This window comes from Canis lupus, chromosome 18, assembly GCF_003254725.2.
Source record: "Canis lupus dingo isolate Sandy chromosome 18, ASM325472v2, whole genome shotgun sequence".
Classification (NCBI taxonomy): Eukaryota; Metazoa; Chordata; class Mammalia; order Carnivora; family Canidae; genus Canis; species Canis lupus.
Genome location: NC_064260.1, coordinates 11,993,115 through 12,019,364, shown reverse-complemented (window position 1 = coordinate 12,019,364; position 26,250 = coordinate 11,993,115). Strand labels below are relative to the sequence as shown.

Here is a 26,250-nt window from a genome sequence, read left to right as displayed (position 1 = left end):
GCTCCCCACCCCGCCCCCTTGAAGACGCGGTGCCCTTCAGGATGCTAGTGGCACCACTGCCACTGCATTTCCTGTTGGCAGCAGAGAGCAAGCGAAACCGAGGCGCAGCGGGCAGAGGCCCTGCCGCGGCAGCTCCCGCCGGTGGCCGCGCCCTCCCGGGCCGAGGCTCCCGCACCTCGCGCGCGCGGGGCCCAACCGCCGTGGCGACCGCGGCCGGGGTGGGGGGGGAGGGTCACCGCGGGTCACCGCGCTCGGCCGGGTCGCGGGGCCCGGGGGGCGGCGGGCGCTGCGCGGCGATGGCGGGGCGCGCTCGGCTCTGGCTGCTGGCCGGCCTCTGGGTGTGCGCGCTGGGCGGCCTCGGCGCCCCGGGGACCCCGCGGCCGTGCCGGGCGCCGCAGCAGTGGGAGGGCCGCCAGGTTGTGTTCCGGCAGAGCAGCGGCCGCAACAGCCGCGCCCTGCTCTCCTACGACGGCCTCAACCGGCGCGTGCGGGTGCTGGACGAGCGGAAGGCGCTGATCCCCTGCAAGAGGTGCGCGGGCCGCGGGGGGCCGAGGTCGCGGGGGGGGGGGGGGGGCGAGGTCACGGGGGGGAGCCCCAGGTCGCGGGGGGCCGAGGGTCGCGGCGGGGGGGGGCGAGGTCACGGGGGGAGCCCCAGGTCGCGGGGGGCCGAGGTCGCGGGGGGGGGGCGAGGTCACGGGGGGAGCACGAGGTCGCGGGGTCCCGAGGTCCGGGGGGGGCGGAGGTGGCGGGGCCGCTGGCGGCGCCTCCTCGTGTGGGAGGCGGGGCGTGGCGGGGAGGGTGGCGGGGCCCGCGGGGTCGGAACCGGGTCGGGGCCGGGGTGGGGGCGGGGCGCGGCCGGGGCGCTGGGGGCGGCAGGGCGGGGCGGCGGCGGGATCGCACCCCGGGTCCGCCGGGTCCGCCGGGTCCGCCGGCTCGGGGCTGCGGCCTGGGCCCCGCTCCTGGAGCCCCGCAGCCCGGGCGCGCCCCCGGGGCCCCTGGGGCCAGGAGCCGTCGCGACCGAGGCACGCAGAACCGATATATTTTAAGAATTCCTGGTGCGAGTTAAAAGAATAGGACCGCACCGCAAAAGGTGTGGGGAGCCACGGAGAATACGGCTCACAAACCCCTCTCGCCGTTACAACCGTTGAAATTGCGGTTTACTCCCTTAAAACTTTCCAAGCAAGCTGGACATACTGTGATCAAAAAAATTACCCTCTCCTCTATACGCCCTCCCTTAGGCGTCGGGGAGCTCCGCCGGTTTTCACGAGCTCTTGTCCCATAATTGACCTTTCCACAGCTGCTGTGACCAGGGGAGTCCTCTTTCTGAGGCCTGATTTCTATTTTGGGGTCACCACCTGTCAATTCCACTGGCTTTCCTGCGGAAAGTCCTGCGTGTGCTCCTCTGGGGGTTATGCTGGCCTCTCTGTGTGGCATTTGGGCGATGAGGAGGTGCCCCGTGATGTCCAGGGTTTAAGCTCGGGTGAGTGTAAGATCAGGGGCAGATCTCCATGTCATGGCACCTAAAGCTTTTGTTGAAGTGTTAGGCGTCTTGAAGAAAGTGTTGGAGGGACAGAACCTTTCAGGGCAGTGTATTAGAGGATGGACGCTAATGCGTTTGGAAAGGTAAACCTCCAGGGCGGAGGAGCAGGAGCTGGAGCAGCCAAGTCATCGTCCGGGCCTGGGAGGATCTCCCGGGCCTCAAAGGACATAGTAACAATAGCAAACAACAACCCGTGTTTGAGGATTTAGGATACCCTGGGCCTAGTGCTGAGGACTTTCTGCATATTACAGGGAAGCCTCACAACAGTGTGACAGGGGACATTTTAGGATCTCTGTTAGAGACAGGGAATCTGAGGTCCGGGGAGATTCAGCACTCTTTTCCAGGCCACACAGCCTGGACGTGAGGAAGCCAGGTGGTATTTGACACCTGTGCTATTACCATGCTGTCATGCATTCATTCATCACGCATTTTTTTCATTGCAGGAGCTTTGTATAAATAGAGTGGGTCCTGGGCCTCAGGGAGGTAGGGGTCTGTGGGTGGAGTCACAGGAAGGAGAATTCTCACCCAGTGAGATGAAGGGTGTGCTGAGTGTGACGAGCACTTCAGATGGGCAGGTAACCCAGGCTTCCTGGAGGAGCTGAAACATGGGGGAGACCCAAAGCCTTACACCAGTGACCAGGGGAGGAAGCCGGCTGCCGGGGGGGGGGGGGGGGGGGTGCAGGTCTGTTTCAGGACATCCTGGAGCAGACAGGGCGGGGTGTATTCCAAGCACTGCAGACCAGCCACTGTTAGGGCTACAGCACAGAGGATGTACGTGCAAAGGTTGGCATCTGTTGAAGGATTTCCCTGCAGTTGGAAGGTCATGATTGGGCTGTGGAACAGGCAGTGGGTGCACGGTTGCGAAAAAAGGAGAGCAAGAGGGGAAGGGAACACGTGATCTGGGACACTTGTGCAAGGTCTAGGGGAAGGGTGGGGAGTGGCTATGGTGATGGTGAGAAGCGGACCTGGAAGGGACGTGTTGAAGAGGTTTATTGACAGTGGAGGTGAGAGGAGGGAAGAGTCAAGGGGAGTCAAGGCCCTCATTTTTGGCTTCTGATGGCATGATAGAGATGGTGACACTGTTCACTGAGGTAGGGTTGGCTTTGTGTACTTCTTTTTTATGTAGGTATGTATTTATTTATTTTTATATATTTATTTTTAAAGATTTTATTTATTTATTCATGAGAAACACAGAGAGAAAGGCAGAGATGCAGGCAGAGGGAGAAGCAGGCTCCCTGAGGGGAGCCGGATGCAGGACTCGATCCCAGGACCCTGGGATCACCTCCTGAGCCAAAGGCAGATGCTCAATCGCTGAGCCACCAAGGTGTCCTCCCCACTTATTTTTTTTTTAAGATTTTATTTATTTATTCATGAGAGACACACACAGAGAGAGGCCGAAGGAAAAGCAGGGTCCCTGTGGGGACCCCGGGATCACCCCCTGAGCCAAAGGCAGACACTCACCCACTGAGCCACCCGGGTGTCCTGGCTTCGTGCACTCCCGGTCGATGACACATTGCTAACGTTTATGTGCCGTCACGTGAAGGCTGGCGCAGTCGTGGCATATTGAACAATCGTGCAGCACATGGGCTGGGATGGCCCAGAGTGCCCTGCCGAAGCAGAGGAGCGTAGCCAGGCAGAAGGTAAGGGTCGATCCCCCCAGAGGTCAGGTCTTCGCAATGTAAGAGATCACCTGTTAGAGTTGGACAAATCTGGGTCTGAGCGCAGAATCCTAGCGTGGGCCTTTGGGAAAAGGGCTACAGCTTTCTGAGCCTCAGTTTCCCTGTTTACAAAACGAGTATATAATAGCATCTCATGTACTGAATTGTGGTGGGGACCGGCGGAGTCTGAGTGCGGACAGCACGGGGTGCGTGTCTGACACCGAGAACGTGCTCAGTACCCAGCTGCCGTGGCCACCGTGGCCACCGTGGCCACCACCATGGTCACCATCCTGGCGCATTTCCCACGGCCCCGAGCCTCGCTGCCAGCCTGTGGTCCCAGAAACGTGGTCCAGCAGGGCACTCGAGGGCCCTTCCCCCCAGAGCTGCCTGCGGGGCAGCAGGCTCAGCCGCGAGCAAGCCTGTTTCAGTGGGCGCCGTGGCTGGCACGGAGGCCCGGATTCTCAGGTCCACAAGCCTAGATCATTCTCTCCCTGTCGGCAGAACCACGTGGGGAGCCAAATTATAATCAGGAGGTTGTGAGCAAAGAGTTGGAGCAAAATCACTGACTCTAATGCTTGCTTGCTCGAGGCCAGGCTGCATGCTCAGTGCTGAGCTTTCCATCGTAAGACAGGCCAGCCCAGGGGAATGGGGCTGAGAGACAGCGATGCGCTCATTTTCCCCAGACAGATGCCTTGTCACTGGTTCTGTGCTCCCCATCTGTGCTCCCCCAGCCCTGCTGGTCCAGAGTCCCTCCACTCTGCCTGGAGGCGCTGTGAGTCCTGTTCTGGCTCTTAGCAACCCTTCTTCATCGAGGAATCCATGATCAATTACTATGGTCTTTATATGTGTGCATTAGGTCTTTAGCAGGGTCACGGCCAAATTTTGCTGGCCTAGACGGTTTTTTGTCCCCATGTGGTGATTTCTCATTTCTTTGTCCTGACCCATCAAGTGTTGATTTCACAGCTCAGATTTTCGAAGGCAGTTTTATTCCCCTCCTTCCCGGTTTCCTGGCAAGGTTCTGCCTCTAGTCCCATCTCTCTGGCCCTAAGTCAGAGGTAGAAAAGAATGTTTAGCGCATAAGTGCATTTTTAAGCTCTTTAAATGTAGATTTGCTGGCACAGACTCAGAAGCTTTTTCAGGTATTAACGGTCTGGCCAAGAAACCAGATGTTATTTGAAGAAAATATGGATGGGTTGTCTCTTCATATTTATTAGTAAGTTGAGAAGTAAGTTTTAGAATTGGATCAACTTCTTACGATTTTTATTTTGCATCCAGATTGTTATGGAAAATCCCACTGATAGTTACTGTGGAATGACTAGGACTTTCCAGGCTCTCTTTTCCCTGAGATGATGGAAAAGATTAAACAACTTTACAAGCTTCAGATAAGGCAGCCTTAGCAGAGAATGGGGAATATTAGTAATTGATACTATTTTGTTTTCTGGTTCCAACTATCTTTCCTGACTCTTTGACCAAACTCACAAGTATTACATTTGGAAGACCGAGGAAAAGCGAGAAGATTATTTTCATGTTTCCGCGAACATGTTGAACTTTGTGGGAGAGGCGATGCCGAATGAACTTGGTTAGGCCACCGGTAAGCTCACTGCTCCCACTTACAAAACGGTGGCTCGGGGGTTGGAATTAATGGCTCTAATGACCCAGAGTGAGCAGAGAGGCATCAGGAGAATATGCCTGGGGACGTTAGGGATGATATCTTAGAAGACTGCTCAACTACCAACCCCACATGCTTGGGGATCTTTGGGAGGTAGAAGGTAAAAAGAGAAAATAGGTCTTCAATGGCGTGGCAAGTGGATTCTCATTCAAATTCTGATCAGTTCATGTCTGTCTCTGTTTTCCTTGGGCATTCTATTTCTTGGAGAACAGAATATCATTTCTCTTCTGTATTTTTAGAGAAGGCCACCGGGTGTAGTGGAGAGAGCACGGACATCCACTGAGAGAGTCATGGGACGTCAGACATGGCTTCTAGTCCTGGCTTCGCCACGGCAAGATCCTCACTTCTCAGGATATCAGTTTTTCATCTTTGAATTTAATTTTAATGACACTAACTAGCATTTAGGATAGGGCTTCTTCCTTAAAGATGAAATGATGCCAAGGAAGCACTAACTGTGCTTTTATTATATCAGACCGATTCCTGTTTCTCCTGTGATATAATGAACGTAATATGGATTTCTGCATTTTTTTTTCTCAGTGTGTGTCTTCGTGTTGATAGAAATCAAAATGCTTTCTCTTCCTTCTTCTTTTCACCTACACTTGTGCTCATGGGGAGAGAAAAGAGGGGTCCCCCCTTACGTGCTTTGGCTGCAGGCTCAGAAGGCTCCCCCCCGTGTGGCGGCTCTGAGTGTTCCAGGGCATGAACAGCACTGCTTACACATGCTCTCCCAGTGTGTCTGCTGTGGAAGATTAATTCCAAGGGCTGTTATCACATTAGGTAACTTCAACAATCGTTGTGTTTGAACAACAGGATAAGGCCATTTTCCCCTCCAAACACAGCATTTTATTTTACTTTGAGACTATCTCATCCTTGCAGACAGTTAAGTACACGGCCACCCCCCCCCCCCACCAGATCATTTGAGAGAGTTGCCAACTTGATAGCCCCACAACCCCGGAGACGTCTGCGTGCATTTCCTGCAACAGGGCTATGCTCCGGCGTGACTGCAGTGTGGCCATAAAAATTGGGAAATGAACAGGATTCATTTCTACCATCTGAAATGTGGGTCTCATTCAAGTTCTGCCACTTGTTCATTTATGTTCTTTAGAGCAAAAGGACCCAGTTTATATTCAAGCATTGCATTTTGGTGTCCGGTCTTTTCCAGAGGGTTTTTTGTTTTTTGTTTTTTTTTCCTGGCTGGAACATTCCCTCAGTCTTTCTTGCATTTTGATACTTTTGAAGATTACAATGCACTTATTTAGTGGAATCTTCCTTGATTTGGGTTTGTTTCATGTCTCATTGTGATGAGCTTCTAGTTTTTCACCTGTGGTAGGAATACCACGACATAGTCTGTTGTTCTTACTGCATTGTGATGTTCACGCCGATCCCCTGATCGAGGGATGGCAGGCTGCAAGTTTCTCCAGTGTGAGGTGACACTTTTTAACTTTGTAATCAATAAGTATTTTGTAGGGAGGTTTTGTTTTTTGTTTTTTTGTTTCTTTTTTCCTTAGAGAAAAAAAGAGGGAGAGAGAGAGAGGAGCAGCAGAGGGAGAGGGGGAGAGAGAATCTTAAGCAGGTTCCACGCCCAGGGCGGAGCTGGACACAGGGCTTAATCTCATGACCCTGAGATCATGACCTGAGCCAATATACAGAGTCGGATGCTCAACTGACGGAGCCACCCAGGCACCTCTGTAGGGAGATATTTTAAAACCACGTACACATCCCATTTTTCACAAAACTGAACTTATTCACTTATTTATATCAGCAAGGACTCAAGGATTCTCACTGGATTGCATTTTTTCTCATTGTTTTGATGTTCATATTATCCCAGATCTGGCCAGTGGGAACCTCTTTATGTTGGCTTTATGTTCTTTAAACATGTATCTCTTATTCTTTGAGCACTTCTTTGCTTTTTGCCTCAATAAAATGTTCCAAAATCATCTGTACTTTCTCTGCTAGAGTGTTGGAATGAGCCATTCTCAACTAGAAGCTCTGGTTCCTTTTACTGGAGAATATTTAGAAGCTAAGATCTCTGCTCTAGTTGTGCTCATAGCTAGTAGGTGGCGTTGCTCCCAGACCCTTTCAATGGACAAAGCAAGGGTATGATATAGGTTTGAAGACACATGGTCACTTACTCATAACATATACATACAAATTTATGTGTATGTACATTGCTAAGCTTCCAGTTCTAATCAATATATATATTTAAACCAGAACCTCCAATTCCATTCCTCTACCTCATGGTTCATTTTTGTAGTTCCCTTCTCTGAGAAAATTAGCTCTCGTTATTCAGTTGCAGCAGGTAACCAATTGTGCACTGCTGTGATGCCCCCTCCCTACATGAGTGGGCCCCCTCACCCGACTTCGGCTCCACACCCTAGGCCAGGCCATGCAGATGCCTACCTTGCTTGGCCCTACTGCGGGATTTTAGATTACACTGTTGAACGAGAGGAAAGGGAAGATGAGCTTCTGTTTTTCTGTGTGTGTATTTGTCTTCTTTTGGATTTCTCAGGGTTATATCATTGTAAATCCTCAGACTGCATGTATGTGGCCGGGGGAGGTAAATTAGTATGAATTGCTCAACAAATTGACCCATAGATTGATTTTTAAAGATTTTATTTACTTATTTGAGAGAGAAAGAGACAGAGCATGAGCGGGGGCAGGGGAGGGCAGAGGGAGAGGGAGAAGCAGATTCCCTGTTGAGCAGGGAGCCCACTGGGGGTGGGGTCGGGGGGAGTGGGGCTTGATCCCAGGATCCCAAGTTCATGACCTGAGCAAAAGGTAGATGCTTAAGTGACTGAGCCACCCAAGTGCCCCTCCAGAAATTAAGTAAATCACAACCCTGTTTTGTGTGGATTGGGCTTCCATTTTAAGAAATCACAACTTTCAGAATTTCAGGAGAATGACTCTTTTTGCCTTGACTCCCTCTTGATCTCTCTGATGGCTCGAGCCAGCATTTTCTTTTATTATTAGCTCAGGAAGTCTGGCTGCTTGGGGCCTTTTGATCCTCAAAAATGAACATGCTGATTTGCAAAATTGAGTTTTTCTTCAAGAAAGAGATTTTCTTGGAAGCCTGTAAAGTTTGCTTTGAGTCTTAATTCGGTGGGTCTGTTGACCCTGGACTTCAGAGCGTTGATGCTGGGATGCCGAGGAGAAGCAGGCAGTGAGGAGCGTCAGTGCCAAGGAAGACAAGGCCACGGAGTATCAGGACTGCTGGGGTGTAAGACTAACTCATAACTAAAAGCCAGAGGTGGTCGCCAAACTGCTCTGAAAACATCTTTACTCCTCTCTGTCAACCTCGAGCTCTTTCTTCCTGATTCTGTCCTCGAAGATGGCGGTCAGGGGCAGGGAGCCCAAAGATCTGAAAATATTCCACCAATTAGTGGTTTGTTTTTCCTGGAATAAATGCGATAGTGTTATATTTCCCCAATTCCAGTAAAAATCTTCTATTTTCCCCTTCATAATTTCTTTTATTTTACCCATCTTCAAAGAAAAAAATTCCTCTCTTGATCCCACCAGCCGGAATGCCATTCTTCCCTTCTATTTAAAGCAAATCTCAAGCTCAGTCCAGTTTCTGACCCTCATGCTCCCTCGAACCCCCTCCAATCAAACGTTGAGCGTCACAGCTCTGCTGAGCGGACTCTGCTCAAGAGCAGTGCGCTCCACGTTCCTGACCCAATGACCCTCTATCTCCTTGTTCTGTGGGGCTCGTTTCCCCCATCTTGGTGTCTTCATGGGGTCTTTGGGACACCACATTCTTCTGGTGTCCCTCCTTCCACCTCATTTCCCTTCCTTCTCAGCTCCCTTTGCCCTTCCTCCTCCTCCTCATGCTGCTAATGGTAGAATGTCCCGGGGCTTGGCTTGCCACCCCTTTACTGTTCTGTCTACACCCCTGTCCTGGTGCCCTCAGCTCAGTCATGTCTCTAGATGGCATCTGTGCATGGAGGACTCTGCACTCCTATGTCCAAACGCTGAGTTGAGCTCTTCCTTTGGATCTCTGGTTGTCCTCTCAGACTCCGCTTACCCCAAACTAATGCCTCCCCTGCAAACCAACAAATATTATTCATCACGCAGGTTCAGCTAATAGCAGCTCCAGTTGCTCAGGATCAGCTCTTAGAGTCATCCTTGAGTTCTCCCACTTGCCACAGGTAGTCCCTAAGCGAATCCTGTCAACTCCAATTTTGATAGAGACTCAGAGTCCGACCACACGTTCACTGTCATCTTGGAGGCTCAATCCCTCATCATTCTTGCCAGGGCTTTTTGCATGGGCCTCCTAATGGGTCGTCCTCCTTCTATCCCTGCCCACTTTTGTCTGTTGTCAACGTAGCAGCTTGAATGATTTGCTAGAAATACTGTGTCACATCGCTCATCCGCTTAAAACCCTCCAGTGCCTTTCTGTCTGTCAGAGGGAGGGTCCTTACAAGGGCCTGGCCACCCTAGGATCCCTTAGGATCTGCTGCCCACCCCCTCCATATCTTGTCTCCGATCACGCAGAGGCCCCTTGCTTCCAGCTCCCTCCAGCCTCCGGCTCAGCAAGCTTCCCCCATTGCTGGCACTTGGGTTTTTGTTTCCTGTGCACAGAACACTTTTTCCCTAAAAAGCTGCATGGCCTCCTCCCAAATTAGGCTGTCTCTCCTCCCAACATTCTCATACATCCCACCTCACCGCCTTACGTGTTCAACATACTTACCACTATCTGACGTACTATTTAGTGCTTTTTAAACCCGTTCCCTCATCTCCTCTGCTTTCCCTTGCCCAAAGCAAGACTCCACCATTAGGAATTTTTATCTGGTTGTTGCTGTTACCTCCAGCAACACGAATTAGATTTATTTTTTGAATAATTGAATAAGGAAATGAGTAATAATGGTGACATCTTATTCATTGTAGAAGGATCCCAAAATACAGGTGTGCAAAGAGAAAGAAAGTAAAAATTATTCATAATTGCTCAACCATATTGGTTACTCTTAATGTCTTCTGAATAGCCAAGATTATTTTTTTGAAAGACTTATTTATTTGAGAGAGAAAGAGAGAGAGAGAGAGAGAGAGGTGGGGAGGGGCTGAGGGGCAGGGAGAGGGACAAGCAGACTCCCTGCTGAGTGCAGAGTCTGATGCAGGGCTTGATCCCACAACCCTGAGATTACGACCTGAGCTGAAACCAAGAGTCAGGCATTCAACCTCTGCACCACCCAGGCGCCCCATCCTAGGTGGTCCTGAGATTCCCAGCATGCATACTGAAGCTCATACTGGTTCACGTTGGGTTTTTTCCCCTCTTAACAATACACTGTGCAAGCTCATCCACACTCAATAGCCCACTTCTATCATCTTCAAAGTCAAAGCCATCTTCAAATGGCTTCTCCTCATTCATGTCTCAGCTCATTGTCTCCTTAGAGGGACCTCCTGTGACTCCCCACCAGCCACTCCCCATCACACCTCAGTCTGTTTTCCTTAGGACATGATCCCTGGGTGACATTGTCTGGTCGGTTAATTTTTCTGGTGTTGATTGTCTGTCTCTCCTCCTTGAGGGAAGGAATATTATCAGTTTGATTTATCACCAAAACCCCAGCACCTAGAAGAGCTTGGTACATAGTATGACTCAGTAAATGCGTGTTGAGTGAATAAATTCCATTTTCATGGCTTTTGGACTACTAGCATTGTCCCTGTTCATGGTGGAAAATCTGAATGACACAGAAAAGCAACTTAGGGTCAGGATCTCTCATCATCCTGCTGTATGGGACTAAGAATCCTGAAGTATGTGCTTCTGGATTTCTTTTTCCCGTACTAGTGTATGTAATTTAATTTAATTTTTAAAAAAGATTTTATTTATTTACTTATTCATGAGAGACACAAAGGGGGAGGCAGAGACATAGACAGAAGGAGAAGCAGGCTCCCTACAGGGACTCGATGGGGGATGCGGGACTCGATCCCGGGACCCCAGGATCACGACCTGAGCCAAAGGCAGACACTCAATCACTGAACTACCCAGGTGCCCCCTGTGTATGTAATTTTAAAATTAAAATGGAAAACTGCTCTGCATTTTTTTTTTTCTGAACAAAATATTGTGCACCTTTCTCAGGCTACTAAGTAGCCATTAGCAAAACCATTTCTAGGGACTGTGTGGTAATCTAGCCAATGGGTAGAACCTAGCTTTTGTGAGCGGTGCCTTGTTCTGGGATAGTCCTGTTTCTTTCTCTTCTATTTCCCATGAGTCTAGACTCCTACATACATCACCTTGGATTTGTGTGCTATTAGATGTGTACCACTTTTTAAATATATCTTGTATACATGCCTAGATAAGAAAGTGATAGAAAAAGGATTTGCACATTCTTAAGGTGTGACAGCTTTGCCCTTTGGGAAGGTTTCTCCAACTGACAGACATTTCAGCCTGCAGAATGTGATTGTTCCTGCTGCCCCCGTCATGCGATATGGAGTCTGATTATTTTTGGTGATTTCTTTTTTTTTTAATTTATTTTTGGTGATTTCTAATATGATAAAGAAAATGGAAGGGCAAAATGACACGCCTCCAGTGATCTCACACCCCCTAGTGATTCTCACTCTGTTGTCACTGTCTTTAATACTCCACAGGGAAGGCCCCTATGGGCTGTTGGTTTAGCAAAGATACTCCATCATGTTCAGTGAATATTTTTGGAAAAAATTTCTTCTAATGAGGATGGATATTAAACTTCAGCAACCTAGTGATTTATATTAATGGATTGCTTTATGTTTAACCACTTTGCACTCTTAAAATAAATTCTAATTTATTATGATATCTTTTGATAGTCTGGTTTGGCTCACTGACATTTTATTTTTAAGATTTGTTTTTAATCAATAGCTGCAATGGAGCTTATCCTTTAGTTTTTATTTTTCTGCTTTCTATATTTTAAAGTAGAAAAAGTTTTGTGAAATTATAAAAGAATTGGCAAGCTTTCTCCAGCCTTGAGGTTGGAAGAAAATTAATTCCTGAAGCTATTTGGACCTAACTCCTTTTGAAGAAGTAACATTGTAAGAATTTTTTTTTCCCTCTGGTTATTGATCAACTTAACTTTCTGCTTCATTCTGTGTTAGTTTTGATTATTTATATTTTCCTAGAAAAGCTCCCATTTCATCAAGATTATATTATCATCATCATCAGTTTGTATGTGATCTCTGAACTCTGAAACTCCTTCACTTTATCTACATACATCCTTTTTTTCTTCTCAATTTTCTTTTTCTGCATGATTATATTTTTAACAATCAACTCGTGGCTTTAAGGTATGGTTTTATGGTTTATTAAGCATTTATATTCTACACCGTGTATCTGCTTTGTCAAGAACAATTGCTGACATCACATGGCACTGCCTACCTGAATTTTGAAAAGTTTTTAGGCAGGCTTGTAGTGGAGCCCCCCCTAAGAAGGCATACCACGACCTCCAGAAATGGATCCCCCAGGTTCCTTTCATCCCCATGCTACTCCCCCGCTCTTTCCTCATCAAACACTATCTTCAATGTTTCTCTGGATCCTCAGTCCCAATTTTAGAGACTATCTCCCAATATGGGCATTGCAAGTTTCCCAAGTACCAATGGTTTCCTTGAGAAGCAGTGCCTGTGTAAAGAATCAGACCCCCAGCAGGGTGCCTCCATGGCCCTCAGATCCTCCCAAGAATGGAGAACTCATGGACAGATGGCACCTAAACAGAAGGCAGTTGCCCCTGGATGAAAAGGCTGTGATGCTCCTTATGGAAGGCTGCTTTTCTTGTGGCTAAAGTTAGATTGACTGGGAAAGTTCCAGAGTGTGAGTTGTGCCAACGAGTGGGAGCTGTCAGCCTGCCCTAAAAGGCACACCAAAGTAACCCCTCGGAGCTCCCCCAATGTCTTAGTCTTTTGAGTCTGTTGTAACAAATACCAGAGACTGGGTAGCTGATAAGCGACAGAAGTTCACTGTTCAGTTCTGGAAGCTGGAAGTCTGACATCAGGGTGCCAGCATGGTTGTGTAAGGGCCCTCTTCTGGTCATAGACTTCTCTTTGTATCTTCACATGGGAGAAGGGGCCAGCTAGCTGTCTGGGGCCTCTTGTATCAGGGCACGAATCTGATTCATGAAGGCTCCACCCTCATGACCTAATCACCTCCCAAAGACCTCACTTGTAACGCCATCACCTTGGGCGTTAAGTTTTCAACATATGAATTTGATAGGGTTGGGGGAGGGACACAGACCCTCAGATCGTAGCACCCGGAGAAACATCTCAGGAATCACCAAGGAAGATGCGGTCAGATGGGAAGATGGTGGCCCAGGGCCAAGGGGCACATCAGTTCTTGGGCTGACATAGCATTATCATATTATCGTATCCTGAGCTATAGCTTAGGAGGAATGTATGAGGCACCACAAACCACCAGACTAGTTGGTGTGGCATCCAGCTTCAGCCATGATGAATGCAAGGCCTTCTGAGGTTGCTTGAAAATACTTGTAAGGAGGACTGTGGTGAGCCGGATCATCTGCACTGATTCCAGAGCTTCTGAAGCACCACCCCCTGCCCTGTGCCCCCCCCACCCCACATACTCACCAAGTCCCTTACTGAGGTACATCTTCTGTTCTCTAGAACTATAAGTTTTCCTTCCCAGAATGTGTCATCAAGAAGCTGATGACCCATGATGTCAAGTTGGGAAAGGCAGACATGCCTCTGAGGAAGATGCCCAGGGGCCACCATGGAGCTATCTGAGTTGATTGAAGTCAAGAGGGAGCTGTACCTCCTTAGGAATCCCAGGGACCACTCTTGGCAGAGGGCCCTGGGAGAAGCGAGGAGGCAGCGGCAGCAAATGTAGGGAAAGCACAAGAGGATGGAGCTCTTATTCCAGAAGGAACAGGGCAGTGGAGAATTTTACCAGCTTGCCTTCTGGGGAGCAGAGGGGCTGGGAAGAGAATTTATTTCAGATTTAATATGTACCTAATACCTAATTGTCATGTCAAGTGCTGGGTTCTGATGTGGTTTATGTGTTTCCTCTGGTTGTGGGAGTCCTCTCTCGCTCTGAATCGAAAGCTCTCACTGTCCCCTTTGTCGCACACTCTATTTTGGACAGTACCCCCCGCCCCCCACCAGCTCCAGGTATTGAGTGGCTTGCCCTTGGGACCCCTCATGAGAGCCTCCCTCATGATGTGTCAATTATCCTAAGGAGTAAGGGGATGAAGCTTGGGGATCCACTTTTCTGTCACCGCAACACGACTTCTTCTGCAAAGGACAAGTATTCATTTAGGTCCCACTTGGTAGGTTGAAAAGAATTTCAAGTGTTCGGATGGTTCTAGTGCTCCTTCTTTCACCACGCTGAGCCTCCCTGAGGTCAACTTCTTCACTTGTTCAACACAGAGGAATTTTTTATTGTGTGAGCGTTTGCAACCAACTTCTAAGTAGTGTTGCCGCAAAAAGATACATAAATTATTTTACTCCTTTCATTATTCACTGCAGGATCTCTAGTGCTGATTTGCTTTTCTATCTGAATATTTTGATTTATGTTTCAGCCAGCTGGAACAATCGATTTTCTTCAGAGAGGGTACTGTGCAGCAGGAAACTTCCAGAGATTGTGAATGCCGGAGAACATCCACCCGTTGCTGTTTTGCATAAAGCTAATTTTGAGGTGTACACAAGTCACTGGGTAATACTAGTGTTTGGTGCTCATGGCACTTAGAGCTCTAGAAGAGAAGTCTGAGACCAAACTAATTTCGGGTTAGTTTTAATAAATGTCTTTCTACCCTAGTTTTTGCAGGTTGTTTCTGCATCCTGGAACATTATTAACATCTCTAGGTTACATCTGGCTTTACGGAGATGTCATTGGCTGTTTCTGGAGGCTTGATGCCCTGTCTTCTCTCTTTGTTCCTTGTTGAATATCTCTCTGCTTACATGTCTGGGTTCTCTTACCTCTGCTCCCCCAGATTTCTTATCTTCCCGTTAGCCCTTTTGTTACTTTCTACTTTTTTCCCCCCTCAGGTTCTGGAATCATACCTTTTAATTCACTTCTTCTGTTTTGGGTTGGTTGGTTTGTTTCTAAGAGCCACAGCATCCTGTACCACCTCCACTGCATCTTCTACTTTGATGATCATATTTTTCACGAGAGAGCTTTCTCTGTGGTCACTCATTATTCTTTGTTTCTTAAATTCAGTATGATGCCGAATCCCAGTGAAAGTAAAAAATAAGATTTACCTTGTAGAGTCGTTAACGGTTAGCTGCAAGGGTGTCTGTGTTTATATTTACACACGGTGGCAACTGATGTTTCTCCTGAGAAGTGCAGTATTGGCCGTGTGAACCTGACTCCCCTTGTACCTTCCAACCTCCTTTTTTTTTTTTTTTTTTAAGATTTTATTTATCTATTCATTAGAGACACAGAGAGAGGCAGAGACACAGGCAGAGGGAGAAGCAGGCTCCATGCAGGGAGCCCGATGCAGGACTCAATCCCAGGACTCCAGGATCACACCCTGAGCCAAAGGCAGATGCTCAACTACTGAGCCACCCAGGCGTCCCAACCTTCCAACCTCCTTAATACCCCCTGATGTGTAGTTCTCGAAACCACTGTGTACCATGGCAACGCGGGTATCCTGGCACTAATGAGGCTCTTCCTTCTAATGGTGAGAAAGAGACAGCCTGAACTATTGCTCATGAGACATTTGTTTTATTATCTTCCATCAGATGAAAGAGTATATGGCTACACGTTGCCAGTAGTCATCCCGAAACATTTTTGGAAAAAAAGAAATCTCTTCAGTTTCTTGAGCAGCCTTTTCTTCTTTTGAACTGGAATCCAAGTGGTTGGAGGCTCATCACCTTACAGCTCCTTAAATTGCACACATAATTATTCTTCGATTTCACTTTTCCTAGGGCTGCATTCTCAAGCAGCTTAATTTCCCTTTTGTTATATGTGGTTGGTATCAGCCTACACAATGAGTTTGTGTCTGACCCAACAATTTTGAAATAGTGTTCTCCTTTTATGTCTCATAATTACTGTAGGGTGTAACTCAATCTTGGTATACGCCAGAATGGCAAGTGGCTGCCGCTCAATTCTTCCTGCTAAGAGTCAGAGGGCTGGCATGCATTACTAATCTATTATATTGCATATTAGACAAATCCAAAGGTTGTTCAGTTTCTCCCATAAAAGCCAAAGGCCTTTTGTAATCACAATATAATATTTGCCCACTCCCTTTTCTGCAATTTAAGATATCTTGGATGGCCTAGCAGTTATCTTACCCCTGTGGAAGGAGGGGAAGAACAACAGTGTTAGTGACTTAGAACAAGTCTGGTAGGAGATCAGACCTTGAGTCCATTATTTGCTACTTAGGTATGCTCCGAGCCTCATATTTTCACATCTGTTAAAACAAAACAAAACAAAAAGCTAATAAAGTGTCAGCCAACTGAATTTGCCAGTCTGTTACCTCTGCCTTAGACTGTTTTTTTTCTTTTTTCTTTTTTCTTTTTTCCTCCCCTTGACTACTCTGATTCAAGACAGAAAAACAGTTGCCTCTTGGCTATCCAGGCAGTAGCTGTTCAAGTTTCTCTGCGCCTAGCCAGGCTCTCTTGTGGGTTCAGGCATTAGCCAAATCTGTGGGCCCTGCTCACTCTGGAACAAAAGGCTCTCAGAGAACCATTTAAAAGCATTTGATAGATCGTAAGTATAGAGCAGTGGATTTTACTTATTTTATCTAGGGTGCTTTCAACTGTACGTGTCAGGAAATCTGACTAATGGAGGCTTAAAACTATAAGGCTGTGTGTAGTTTGCTTCCAAATTCTGGTGATGCATGTTCCTAGGTCTGTCTCAACAATATCTCCAAGGCTCCTGGTTCTCCATCCATCTACTCTGCCATTCTCAGAGAAAGTTGGCTCACAGTTGCAAGACGGCATGCTGATGTGTTGCTCCATGGCTCCAAGGTGGCTATCCTCACTTCCCACCCTTTGTCCAAAGACAGGAAATGAAGGAACGTAGAGCAGGACAGGGACTCTGCCTTTTGGAGAGAAGAGAAATCTCTGGCGGGAAGTGGGGGGTGTCTCTTCATCCAACAGACTTCCTTTTAGATCTCCAAGGCCAGAACCAACTATACCCCTAGCTCCAAGGGACACTGAGGAAGTGAGTAGATGAGAATACTTTCTTAGCCACTGTATTGAGAGGCAGGCCAGAGACAAAGGGTGAGATGCTCCGGGTCTGCTAGAGAAGGGTCCACCGTAGCACTCAGACTGTTCTCTCCTTCATCCTCCCATCCTGCCTGGATGCACTAGCCCTTCTTCATCACACAGCAGAGCAAGTCTTATGTGCACAGGTGAAACCAGCAGCTTCCTCGTCAAATGTTAACTGGTGATGGTAAACGTAAGCACTGGCAGGCTTCCTACAAAGCCACAATCCCTGCATTGGTATAACAATTATGTATCTGCTGTCTCAAATCATCTTCATAATAATGCTTTGAGCTTCAAAATTTTGGTCTCTTTTTACATATGAGAAATAGGAGATTAAAGTTATGGTCACACAGCTCACCACTCCTAGACTGGGAACCTCGATTTCTTGACCTGAGCCTTTTTACAGTGCTGTTGATGCTGTCTGTAAGCTTTATCCTAAAGTAGGAAAACTAGACAGAAAGATTTTCTCCTGCCTTACTGTAGTTGGGTAAACGTTTAGTACCATTCTAAAGGAAGGAAATGAATGAAGCTCTACATCCAGTTAAAAATTCTTTTGTTTCTGGGGCACCTGGGTGGCTCAGTCAGTTAGGCATCTGACTCTTGATTTTGATTCAGGTCATGATCTCAGGGTCATGGAATTGAGCCCCGTGTTGGGCTCTGCACTCAGCGGGCTGTCGACTTGAGATTCTCTCTCCTTCTCCCTTCACCCCTCCCTTCCTCCTCTCTCTAAAAAATAATATCCTAGTGTTCCCTTTGGGAAAGAGTAGTATCTTGTAAAATGTAAAAGGGGAATTTCCTTTGATCCAACAATTCCAGTTCATAAACTTTTCATAGCGTTGTAAACACAGAAAGGCAAAAGGGTTTATCTTCAATTTATATTCAGCTTTGTTAATATTAACAAATTGTGAAAATAATCTAAGTAGCCACTGAAGGAAAACATGGTGTGTGTGTATGCATGTATGTGTGTATCTTTACACACACAAGGTGCATATATGATGTATGTATATATATGATATATGATGTATATATATATCTCATATCTCAAACACTAACAGGGCCATGTCAAAGCCACAAATACCAGCAGTACGGAGCTCCCACTGATGGAACATGGGACAATCTGTGCATAAATGGAGTAATGACTTTAATTGTCATATACTGAATATATAAAAATTCTTGAGCTGAGGGTGATGACTGATAGACAAGTAGATGTATGTCATTTGTTATACCACTGGCACTATTATCCCAATCTCCAGTGAAATAATTGATTCAGGAAATGGTTTTACCCAGAACCATTAGGTGATAGTTACTAACAGGTTCTTCCCAGCATCACTAAGTATTCCTGACCAATTGCCTGCTAACTGTAAAGGAAACGCCTTCATGATGGAGACATGTGGAGGAACCATATAACCTGGTGATCAAAGTTAGTAGCATTAATAGTGGGACGGGACATCGTCTGTCTTCTGCTGTGATGCACCATGCCTTTATGAATTTCTTTCCAAAAGTCTTTAATCAAATCATGTCAAGCCTTTAGAATTCAGGTCTAATTTGGAGGAATGACAGGAGCTAGAAGAACAGATTTAAATGAGGAAACTGACAAAACTCTAGAACGGGGAATTTATGCAGACCTGGAGTCTTCGAGGAGTCAAGGCCATGATAAAAATTAAAAACAGTAGGAGTAGTGTTCCAGATTTTTAAAACAGAAGAGACGTAACAACCCACTGTAATGCTTGAAATCTGATTGGATTCTGGTTATATATATAAAAAAAAAACTTTAAAATACATTTTTGGGGAACAATTGAACATGGACCAGATATTAGCTGGCATTAGGGAGCGAATTTTAATATCCTAGGTGTGATAATGGTAGTGGCAGAGGGAGGCAGAAAGTCCTTGTTTTTAGTAAATATAGAATATAGATAAAGCAAACATAGCAAAATGTCACAATTATTGAATCTAAGTGGTAGATACAGAGGTGATCATTCAACTCTTCTGCATTTTAAAAACATTTCATTGTAAATTAGGAAAAACTGATTTTATAAATCTGTATTTTTTGACCTGGAAGGAAATCACAGACAAATTGTTGAATTTAAAACATAGGTTAGGGCATCTGGGTGGCTTAGTTGGTTAAGTGTCTGCCTTTGTCTCAGGTCATGATCCCAGGCTCCTGGAATTGAGCCCTGAGTTGGGAAGCCCTGCTCAGCAGGGAGTCTGCTTCTTCCTCTGCCTCTGGCCTTTCCCCATGCCTATGTTTTGTCTCTCCCTCAAATAAACAAACAAAATCTTGAAAAAGTAAAACATAGGGTAAAAAACATCATATTTACTCATTTTTATGAATGTGTCCAGTACACATAATGACAAATCAGTAGGGTATTTGCACAACATGTTGCATAACAGTGTTATCCATAATAGCCAGAAGGTAAAACAACCCAGGGTCTCTACACAGATGAACGGATAAGCAGAATGTGCTCTATACATTCAGTGGAATATTAGCCTTACAAAGGCAGGGAATTCTGACGTGTGCTGCAGTACGGAAGAACCTGGAGGACGTCATGCTGAGTGAGATAAGCTGGTCATGAAAGGACAACTACTGGGACACGTGGGCGGTTCAGTGGTTGGGCGCCTGCCTTTGGCTCAGGGCATGATCCCAGGGTCCCGGGATCGAGTCCTGCCTTGGGCTCCCTGCATGGAGCCTGATTCTCCCTCTGCCTGTGTCTCTGCCTCTCTCTCTCTGTCTCTCATGAATAAATAAATACAATCTTAAAAAAACAAAAAACAAAAAACCCCAAGAGGACAACTATTCTATGATTCCACTTCGATGAGGTACCTGGAGCCGTCAAGTTCATAGGGATAGAAAGTAGAATGCTGCGTGCCAGGAGCTGGGGGGAGGGGGGGGGCAGAAATGAGGAGTCAGTTAATGGGCCTATAGTTTCAGTTTTGCAAAATGAAAAGAATTCTGGAGATTGGTTGCACAACAATACAAATGCACTTAGCACTTTTGAACTATATATTTAAACATGGTTAAGATGATAAAGCTTGTGTTATGTGTACTTTACCACAATTGAAAGAAATTTAAACAAAAAGATCAAAATGTGTTTAGGCACAGATGCACAGAGCTGTTATTTCTATATGTTTGAGTTTCTGGGCAATTTTTACTTCATTTTCCATTTCTGTACTGTTTGGATTTTTTTTTTTTTTTTTTTTTACTTTGAGCATGAATTGATTTTACATAGCCCAGAGGATATAAAACTTCTGCAGGTTTTCAGTGTTTTGGTAGAGCCTGAATTTTAAGGAAATTGGATTTTCGGGAAACCACGGATATGGTCAGGGCAGCCTGAGAATTTTGTCAAAAGCAACCGGGACCCTTGGTCCCACGGGGAGGGGGCCCGAGGGCCCGACAGGGCTTCTGCAGGCAGCACGGCGGGAAGCTCAGCCTGCTGACCCGCTTGGGGCCGGGGGTTCGCAGGCTCCTGCTGACCGCGGCCTGCCCCGCTGCGTTGCCCTCCAGGCCCGGCCCGGCACCTCACCTTGCTCCCCGGGGTGTGATTAGTGGCTCCTGTCCTCCCAGCTTCCTCGGCTGCAGCGCCAGGCCTTGATCTTGCTGCCGGATCGGGTTTCTGTCAGAGGCGTCGCGGCCCTTCCCGCCGCATCGCAGGCAGATGATTCATTTCAACCCTGGCTGAGCTCTGCGCTTCCACCTCGGGGCTCCGTCGGGCTCCAGCCTGTGTCCCCTTGGCCATGGAGGACCTTCGTCCTCGCTGTGACTGACGCTCGCAGCCAGGCCCGGGGTATATGCAGCCGCAGCAGCGGCCCGAAAGCTGCTTTTCCGAAACTTCGAGTCGAGCCCTCCGTCCTCGCCTTTAGATCCATTCGGGAGTTTGAGGAAAGCAAACAATCATCCGGTCATCTTTGGTTTCCCGTCAGGTTACTGTTTTCTCTTGCACCCGAGGCCCTGTCACCATAAGCCCAGTTTCAGGTTATGGCCTCGTGTTCAAGAGTGAAATATCGTGAAAACAGGCAAGTACAGAGAAGGCTGCAGCGAACACCTGCGCAGGAGTAAAGGGTGACGTTTGGTGAGGACGCTTGCAAGGCCAGCATTCTCGTCTTGATGAGACTGTCCCTCTGGGTGCGGGCAGAGGCGGCCTCAGGGCAGCAGCCAGGTGGCCCTCCCTGTGCCCCGCTGGTGGCCGCCCCCCCCCCCCCCCCCGCCCGCCGTGGATCCCTGGGCCTGCGTGTCTCTGCCAGGACAGCTGTGCTGGCAGCTGGCCTCCGGGCTCCGGGCGGGGCGGCGGCGGCCTCGGCTGTGTTAGAGACCAGTCCTGGTGATGATGAGTCACGCAAAATGTTCCAGGCGGGAGAGGAAACTTCATTACAAGGAAGGCAACCTCGTGGCTCTGCAGGGGGATCTGTGGACACCGGGCCTCGGAAAGGAAGTGCATCCCGCAAATGCCTGCTGTTGGCTTCCCAGCACGTTCTTCCTCGTGCTCAGGTCGCATGTTGCAAACAGCCTCCCACAGCCTGTGGGTGTGCACAGGACACGTCCAGACCCGTGAGGAGACTGCCTCGAGGTCCCCGGGTGGCAACTCCACATGCTCGTGGGACAGAATCAATCTGATTGTGTCGCCCTGGGTCGCATGTCCACCTCGGGTCCAGTAAGGCCTGCGAGGGTGGCCCGCTCCTGGATGGCCAGGATGGCTGCCCGGCTCCCACTGCTGTGACCCATGGATTCGGGGGACTGAGGGCTGTTCTCGGGAAGGAAGCTCCCCCCCCCCCCCCCCCCCCCCCCCCGCCCATGGTGCATATCTCCTGCGGTTGGAGAAGCACACTGCTGGAGGTTCTGCAAGAATGACAAATGCCCATCTAGGCCAGACACTTGGGACTTGGGAGGCTGCAGGCGGCCAGTGCTGATGGTGAGGAGAGTCAAGAAGAGAGCCACCCCCGAGGGCACACAGTGCAGATGTTGTGGGACCTGCTGTCACTGAAAGGATCAGGGAACTGGATTAATGTACAGAGTCCCGTATTGATGGATGAATGGACAGCCCTCTGAAGTCGATAGGAGTGTGTCTGTACTCCTACGTGATGTGCCAGGGACTGCACTGGGCAAAGGCCGCGGGGACAGGCCAACCCCGGCTCCTGCAGAGGGCTCACAGTAGAAGAGGTGGCTCCACTCTCCTGTGAGCACTATCGCAGCAAACGAACTCTTCCTTTTCTTCCTGCAATTGCTCCCACTTCTGAAAGGAGAGAGTTTTACCCTCATAAGCCATTTTTATTTCCTAGAATGAAGCAGGATAGATCTATCTAAAGGTATAAAATAAGGTCATGTTTATGTTTCCACACTGGCTTGTAACCCTAGTGGTGGTGTTATTATGACCATGTAGGCAGTGATCATTTATAAGTTTTTCTTTTCTTTTTTTAAAAAAGATGTTATTTATTTATTCATGAGAGACACACACACAGAAAGAGGCAGAGACACCTGCAGAGGGAGAAGCAGGCTTCCCGTGGGGAGCCTGATGCAGGACTCCGTCCCCAGACCCCAGGATCACACCCTGAGCCCAAAGCAGATGCTCTGCCACTGAGCCACCCAGGTGTCCCTGAAGATTTGTCTGAAGAAAAGTCCTTTTAAGCTTCAACCTGGAATGGCAGACATTTGCCCTGGAGGCAAGTGGAGGATGTGGGGTGCAGTGAGTCTCACCTGCTGGCTATCTTAGTTTGCTCAAGAAAAGCACCCACCCCAGGTCTTGCGAATTTCACTGTGTGAGGTCAGGGTCGCAGCCTTACTCTGCTGGGCCAGCCGCAGTGACCTGAAGTTTGGACTGACAGTCAAACACACAGAAGTCCAACTTGTTCACCCAAGATTGCTTAGCTTTGAGATCCACACAGGACTGGGGACAACTCAGTGTTCAGCATCATGGGTGGGGGGTGTCTGCAGACTCCCCGCCCAGCCTGGGAATACCTTTGGCTTGCTCTACACATGGGGTGTACTCAGGAGACACGAGGCCAAGAGCATGTGGACAAACTACATGGGAAACCAGTCACTCTGGGGTCCCCTCACTTTTGTTTGCTCATCTCAGCCTCCTCCAGTTAATGGGAGGGGGGCCCTCATTCTCATATAGCTGCGGGGCACAGGTGTGTTGTCTGACCTCAGCAGTTTCTCGATGTGCTCCATTCAGTGTACCCCAATAATTTGTGATTTAGTGCTGCAAGGAGAGCTCAACCAAGCCAAGGGGCAAATCCTCTTAGGTCCCTGTGGCTGAAAGGTCACACACCAGCCATTGACCCAGGGCCGTGTCTTCCTCATGTTTGTAGCCAAAGCACAGGATCTGGCATATAGTAGGTACTCAATTATTCAATATTCAATTTTGAACTCTGAATTTTTAATTATTTCGTGTTTAGGTCCTCAGTGTGGCTAGTGCTCATAAATAAGTAAATGATTGCCTAGCAAGCAAAACTATTTTTTCCAGCTTGTTCCATTCTAAGAGTAATTTATATCGAAGGCCTTTGGGCTGTATGCTGATAAAAGACACGATGGTTGTAACTTGAAGTCCTGATCCACTCTCTTTATATTTGTCTTTCAGATTATTTGAATATATTTTGCTCTATGAGGATGGAGTGATGTTTCAGATTGAACAAGCCACCAAGCAGTGCTCCAAGATCACCCTGACGGATCCCTGGGACCCTCTAGACATTCCTCAGAATTCCACGTTTGAGGACCAGTACTCCATAGGGGGGCCCCAGGAGCAGATCACGGTCCAAGAATGGTCTGACAGAAAGTCAGCTAGATCATGTAAGGCTTCATAAGATAGCCAAGTGCTACATCTCAGGAAGCATGATGGGAAAAGAGTTTAAGTCCATCAAGGAAGGTAGTTAGGGCAATGCATAAGCTTAATTAGATTGTTTGGCATCCCCCGCACCTACTTGGAAGTCCCCACGTGTACTCGGCTAGTTGTTTAGCTCCAGGATCTAAGCATCATATTTGAATGTGGGAAATAGTGCAAACCCATGTAAAAACTGTTACCCCAAAGTTAGCATAGAATTATCATATGGGACCTAGCAGTTCTGCGTACAGGTGTATATCCAAGAGAATTTAGAGCAAGGATTCAAAAAGATATTTGTGCACCCATGTTCATAACAGCACTAATAATAACAGCTAGATGGTAGAAACAACCCAAGCGTTCATCAGCTGGTAAATGAATACCCAAAATGTGGTGTAAACAAACAATGGAATAGTATTCAGCCATGGATAATATTGGATGAACCTTGAGGATGTTATGCTGAGTGAAATAAGCCAGTCACTAAAGGACAAATACTCTGTAATTCCACTTATCTGAGGTCCCTAGCGTAGTCCCGTTCATAGAGACAGAAAGTGGATGGGGGCTTGGGAGGGGCAGGCAGGGGAATGGGGAGTTCGTGTCAGAGGGCATGGAATTTCCACTGAGGAAGATGACCAAGTTCTGGAGACAGATCGTGGCGATGGTTTCAGAACAACGTGAACGTACTTAATGCTACTGAACCTTACTTTATTTTTTATTTTTAAAGATTTTATTTATTTATTCATGAGAGACACACAGAGAGAGGCAGAGACGCAGGCAGAGGGAGAAGCAGGCTCCATGCAGGGAGCCCGATGCGGGCCTCGATCCCGGCACTCCGGAATCGTGCCCTGGTCCGAAGGCAGACGCTCGACCACCGAGCCACCCAGGTGCCCCTGAAACATACTTTAAAATAGTGAAAAGGGTGAATTTTATGTACATTTTACCCCCAGGATAAAAATACAGGTATTTTGCCCACCTTCTATGTTAAAAAGTCAACTTCCCTTCCTCTTGCAGACGAAACCTGGATTGGCATTTACACAGTCAAGGATTGTTACCCCGTCCAGGAAACCTTCACCAGAAATTACAGTGTGCTGCTGTCCACGCGGTTCTTCGACATCCAGCTGGGCATTAAAGACCCCTCCGTGTTCACCCCACCCAGCACCTGCCAGACGGCCCAGCCGGAGCCGATGAGCGAGAACTGCTCCTGGCAGTAGGCCCGTGGGCGCCCCCACGGGGTTCGGGCTTTCGAGAAGTGACCACCTTGGCTCGAGAGAAGGATCGTGATGGGAGGAAGATAAACCGTGATCCGGGGTTCTTTGTATATATGATCCTGGCTTCTCAAGCGATGTTGACGAAGGGGATGGACAGCGGTGGGAATGCGACTGGAAGAGACGGCTGACCCGGGGATGCGCTGTCTGCGCTGGCAGGTGGATCTGGGAGCGGGGGCACACGTGAGCTGGGGGGGGGCAGGGTGGAGGGTTTCATTACCTGAGTTGCCGAGAATTGCTGCATTGCTGCCACGTAGTGATAATAAAATGCAGGACGATTTTGCTCCCGTTTTATGATAAATTTTTGAGTTCTCTGCAGACAGTGGCCTCTATCTTGCCTGCATCAGGGTGGCGGCCGCTCCCCTGCCCTGCTTCCTGCTCCCTTGACCCGTGACCAAGCGATTCCTTAAAAACCCCTTCCAGCTTTGTGGCATGACCCGATTGATAAAAATCTGGGGAGGAGATGAAAGGCTCTGACACAAAGCAATTACACAAGAGGGTTTGAAAATCCTCACGTGTGTATCTGGGTAAGCGTGGGCCACGTGTGCTTCCTTTTGTCTACGCAAGAGTATTGATGGATGTGCTGAATCATCCTATATTTGTCAGGAGACCTCGAAAGACAGCTAGTGTTCTAAAAACAGCGTTGAACTGGGGGTCAGGGGACTGATGTCTTCAGAATCCGGGCCTGCAATGCCTTTGTACTTGAACTCCTCCCAGTAACTACATGCACTCTGCTTGCCCTCGTGGGGTTCCTCACGGGGGCCCTGTTTCCGCAGCCTCTTTGCGCCACTTCTGCTCATCCTTCCCGGGTCAGCTCACGCTTGACCTTCAGAGAGCTGCTGCTGGCCGGGTTGGGTGCGCCCTGTAGCTTCTCGCCTGCTTCCTGGGCAGCATCGCCCACCAGCCTGGCTGTGAGCTCCTTGATACGGGTCACCACGTTCTGTACTTCTGTACTTTTTCTCTGCCCAGCACCAAGTAAGTGCCTGGCACATGGTCAGTGCCCTAAGCATGTGTAGAGTGGAGAATGCCAGCCTGTCTGGTCACTGGATTCCTCATCTATTCAAGGGTTGGGTTTGCTGACCTCTTGGGAATAAAATGTATTATTTTGGGTTCTTCTCCTACTGTGTTTCATCTGGCTATGACGCTGAAAACAGTCTGTATTACTCCTGGTTTATTTCAATAAACAAGTTTAATTGCA

The 26,250-nt window shown here is 48.1% G+C and overlaps 1 protein-coding gene and 1 long non-coding RNA gene across 2 annotated transcripts; both read left to right on the top strand.

The window, feature by feature from the left end:
* Positions 1-15: 15 nt before the first annotated feature.
* On the top strand, positions 16-26,250 carry EPDR1 (ependymin related 1). Its single transcript, XM_025449407.3, has 3 exons — positions 16-529; positions 23,551-23,759; positions 24,799-26,250. Exons 1-3 carry the CDS (start codon positions 42-44, stop codon positions 24,996-24,998), a joined length of 897 nt encoding a protein of 298 aa, XP_025305192.3. The 5' UTR covers positions 16-41; the 3' UTR covers positions 24,999-26,250.
* On the top strand, positions 1,491-7,221 carry LOC118351293 (uncharacterized). The gene is made up of 3 exons (XR_004806540.2): positions 1,491-3,180; positions 4,681-4,789; positions 5,107-7,221. It is a non-coding gene; the product is annotated as an uncharacterized LOC118351293 (long non-coding RNA).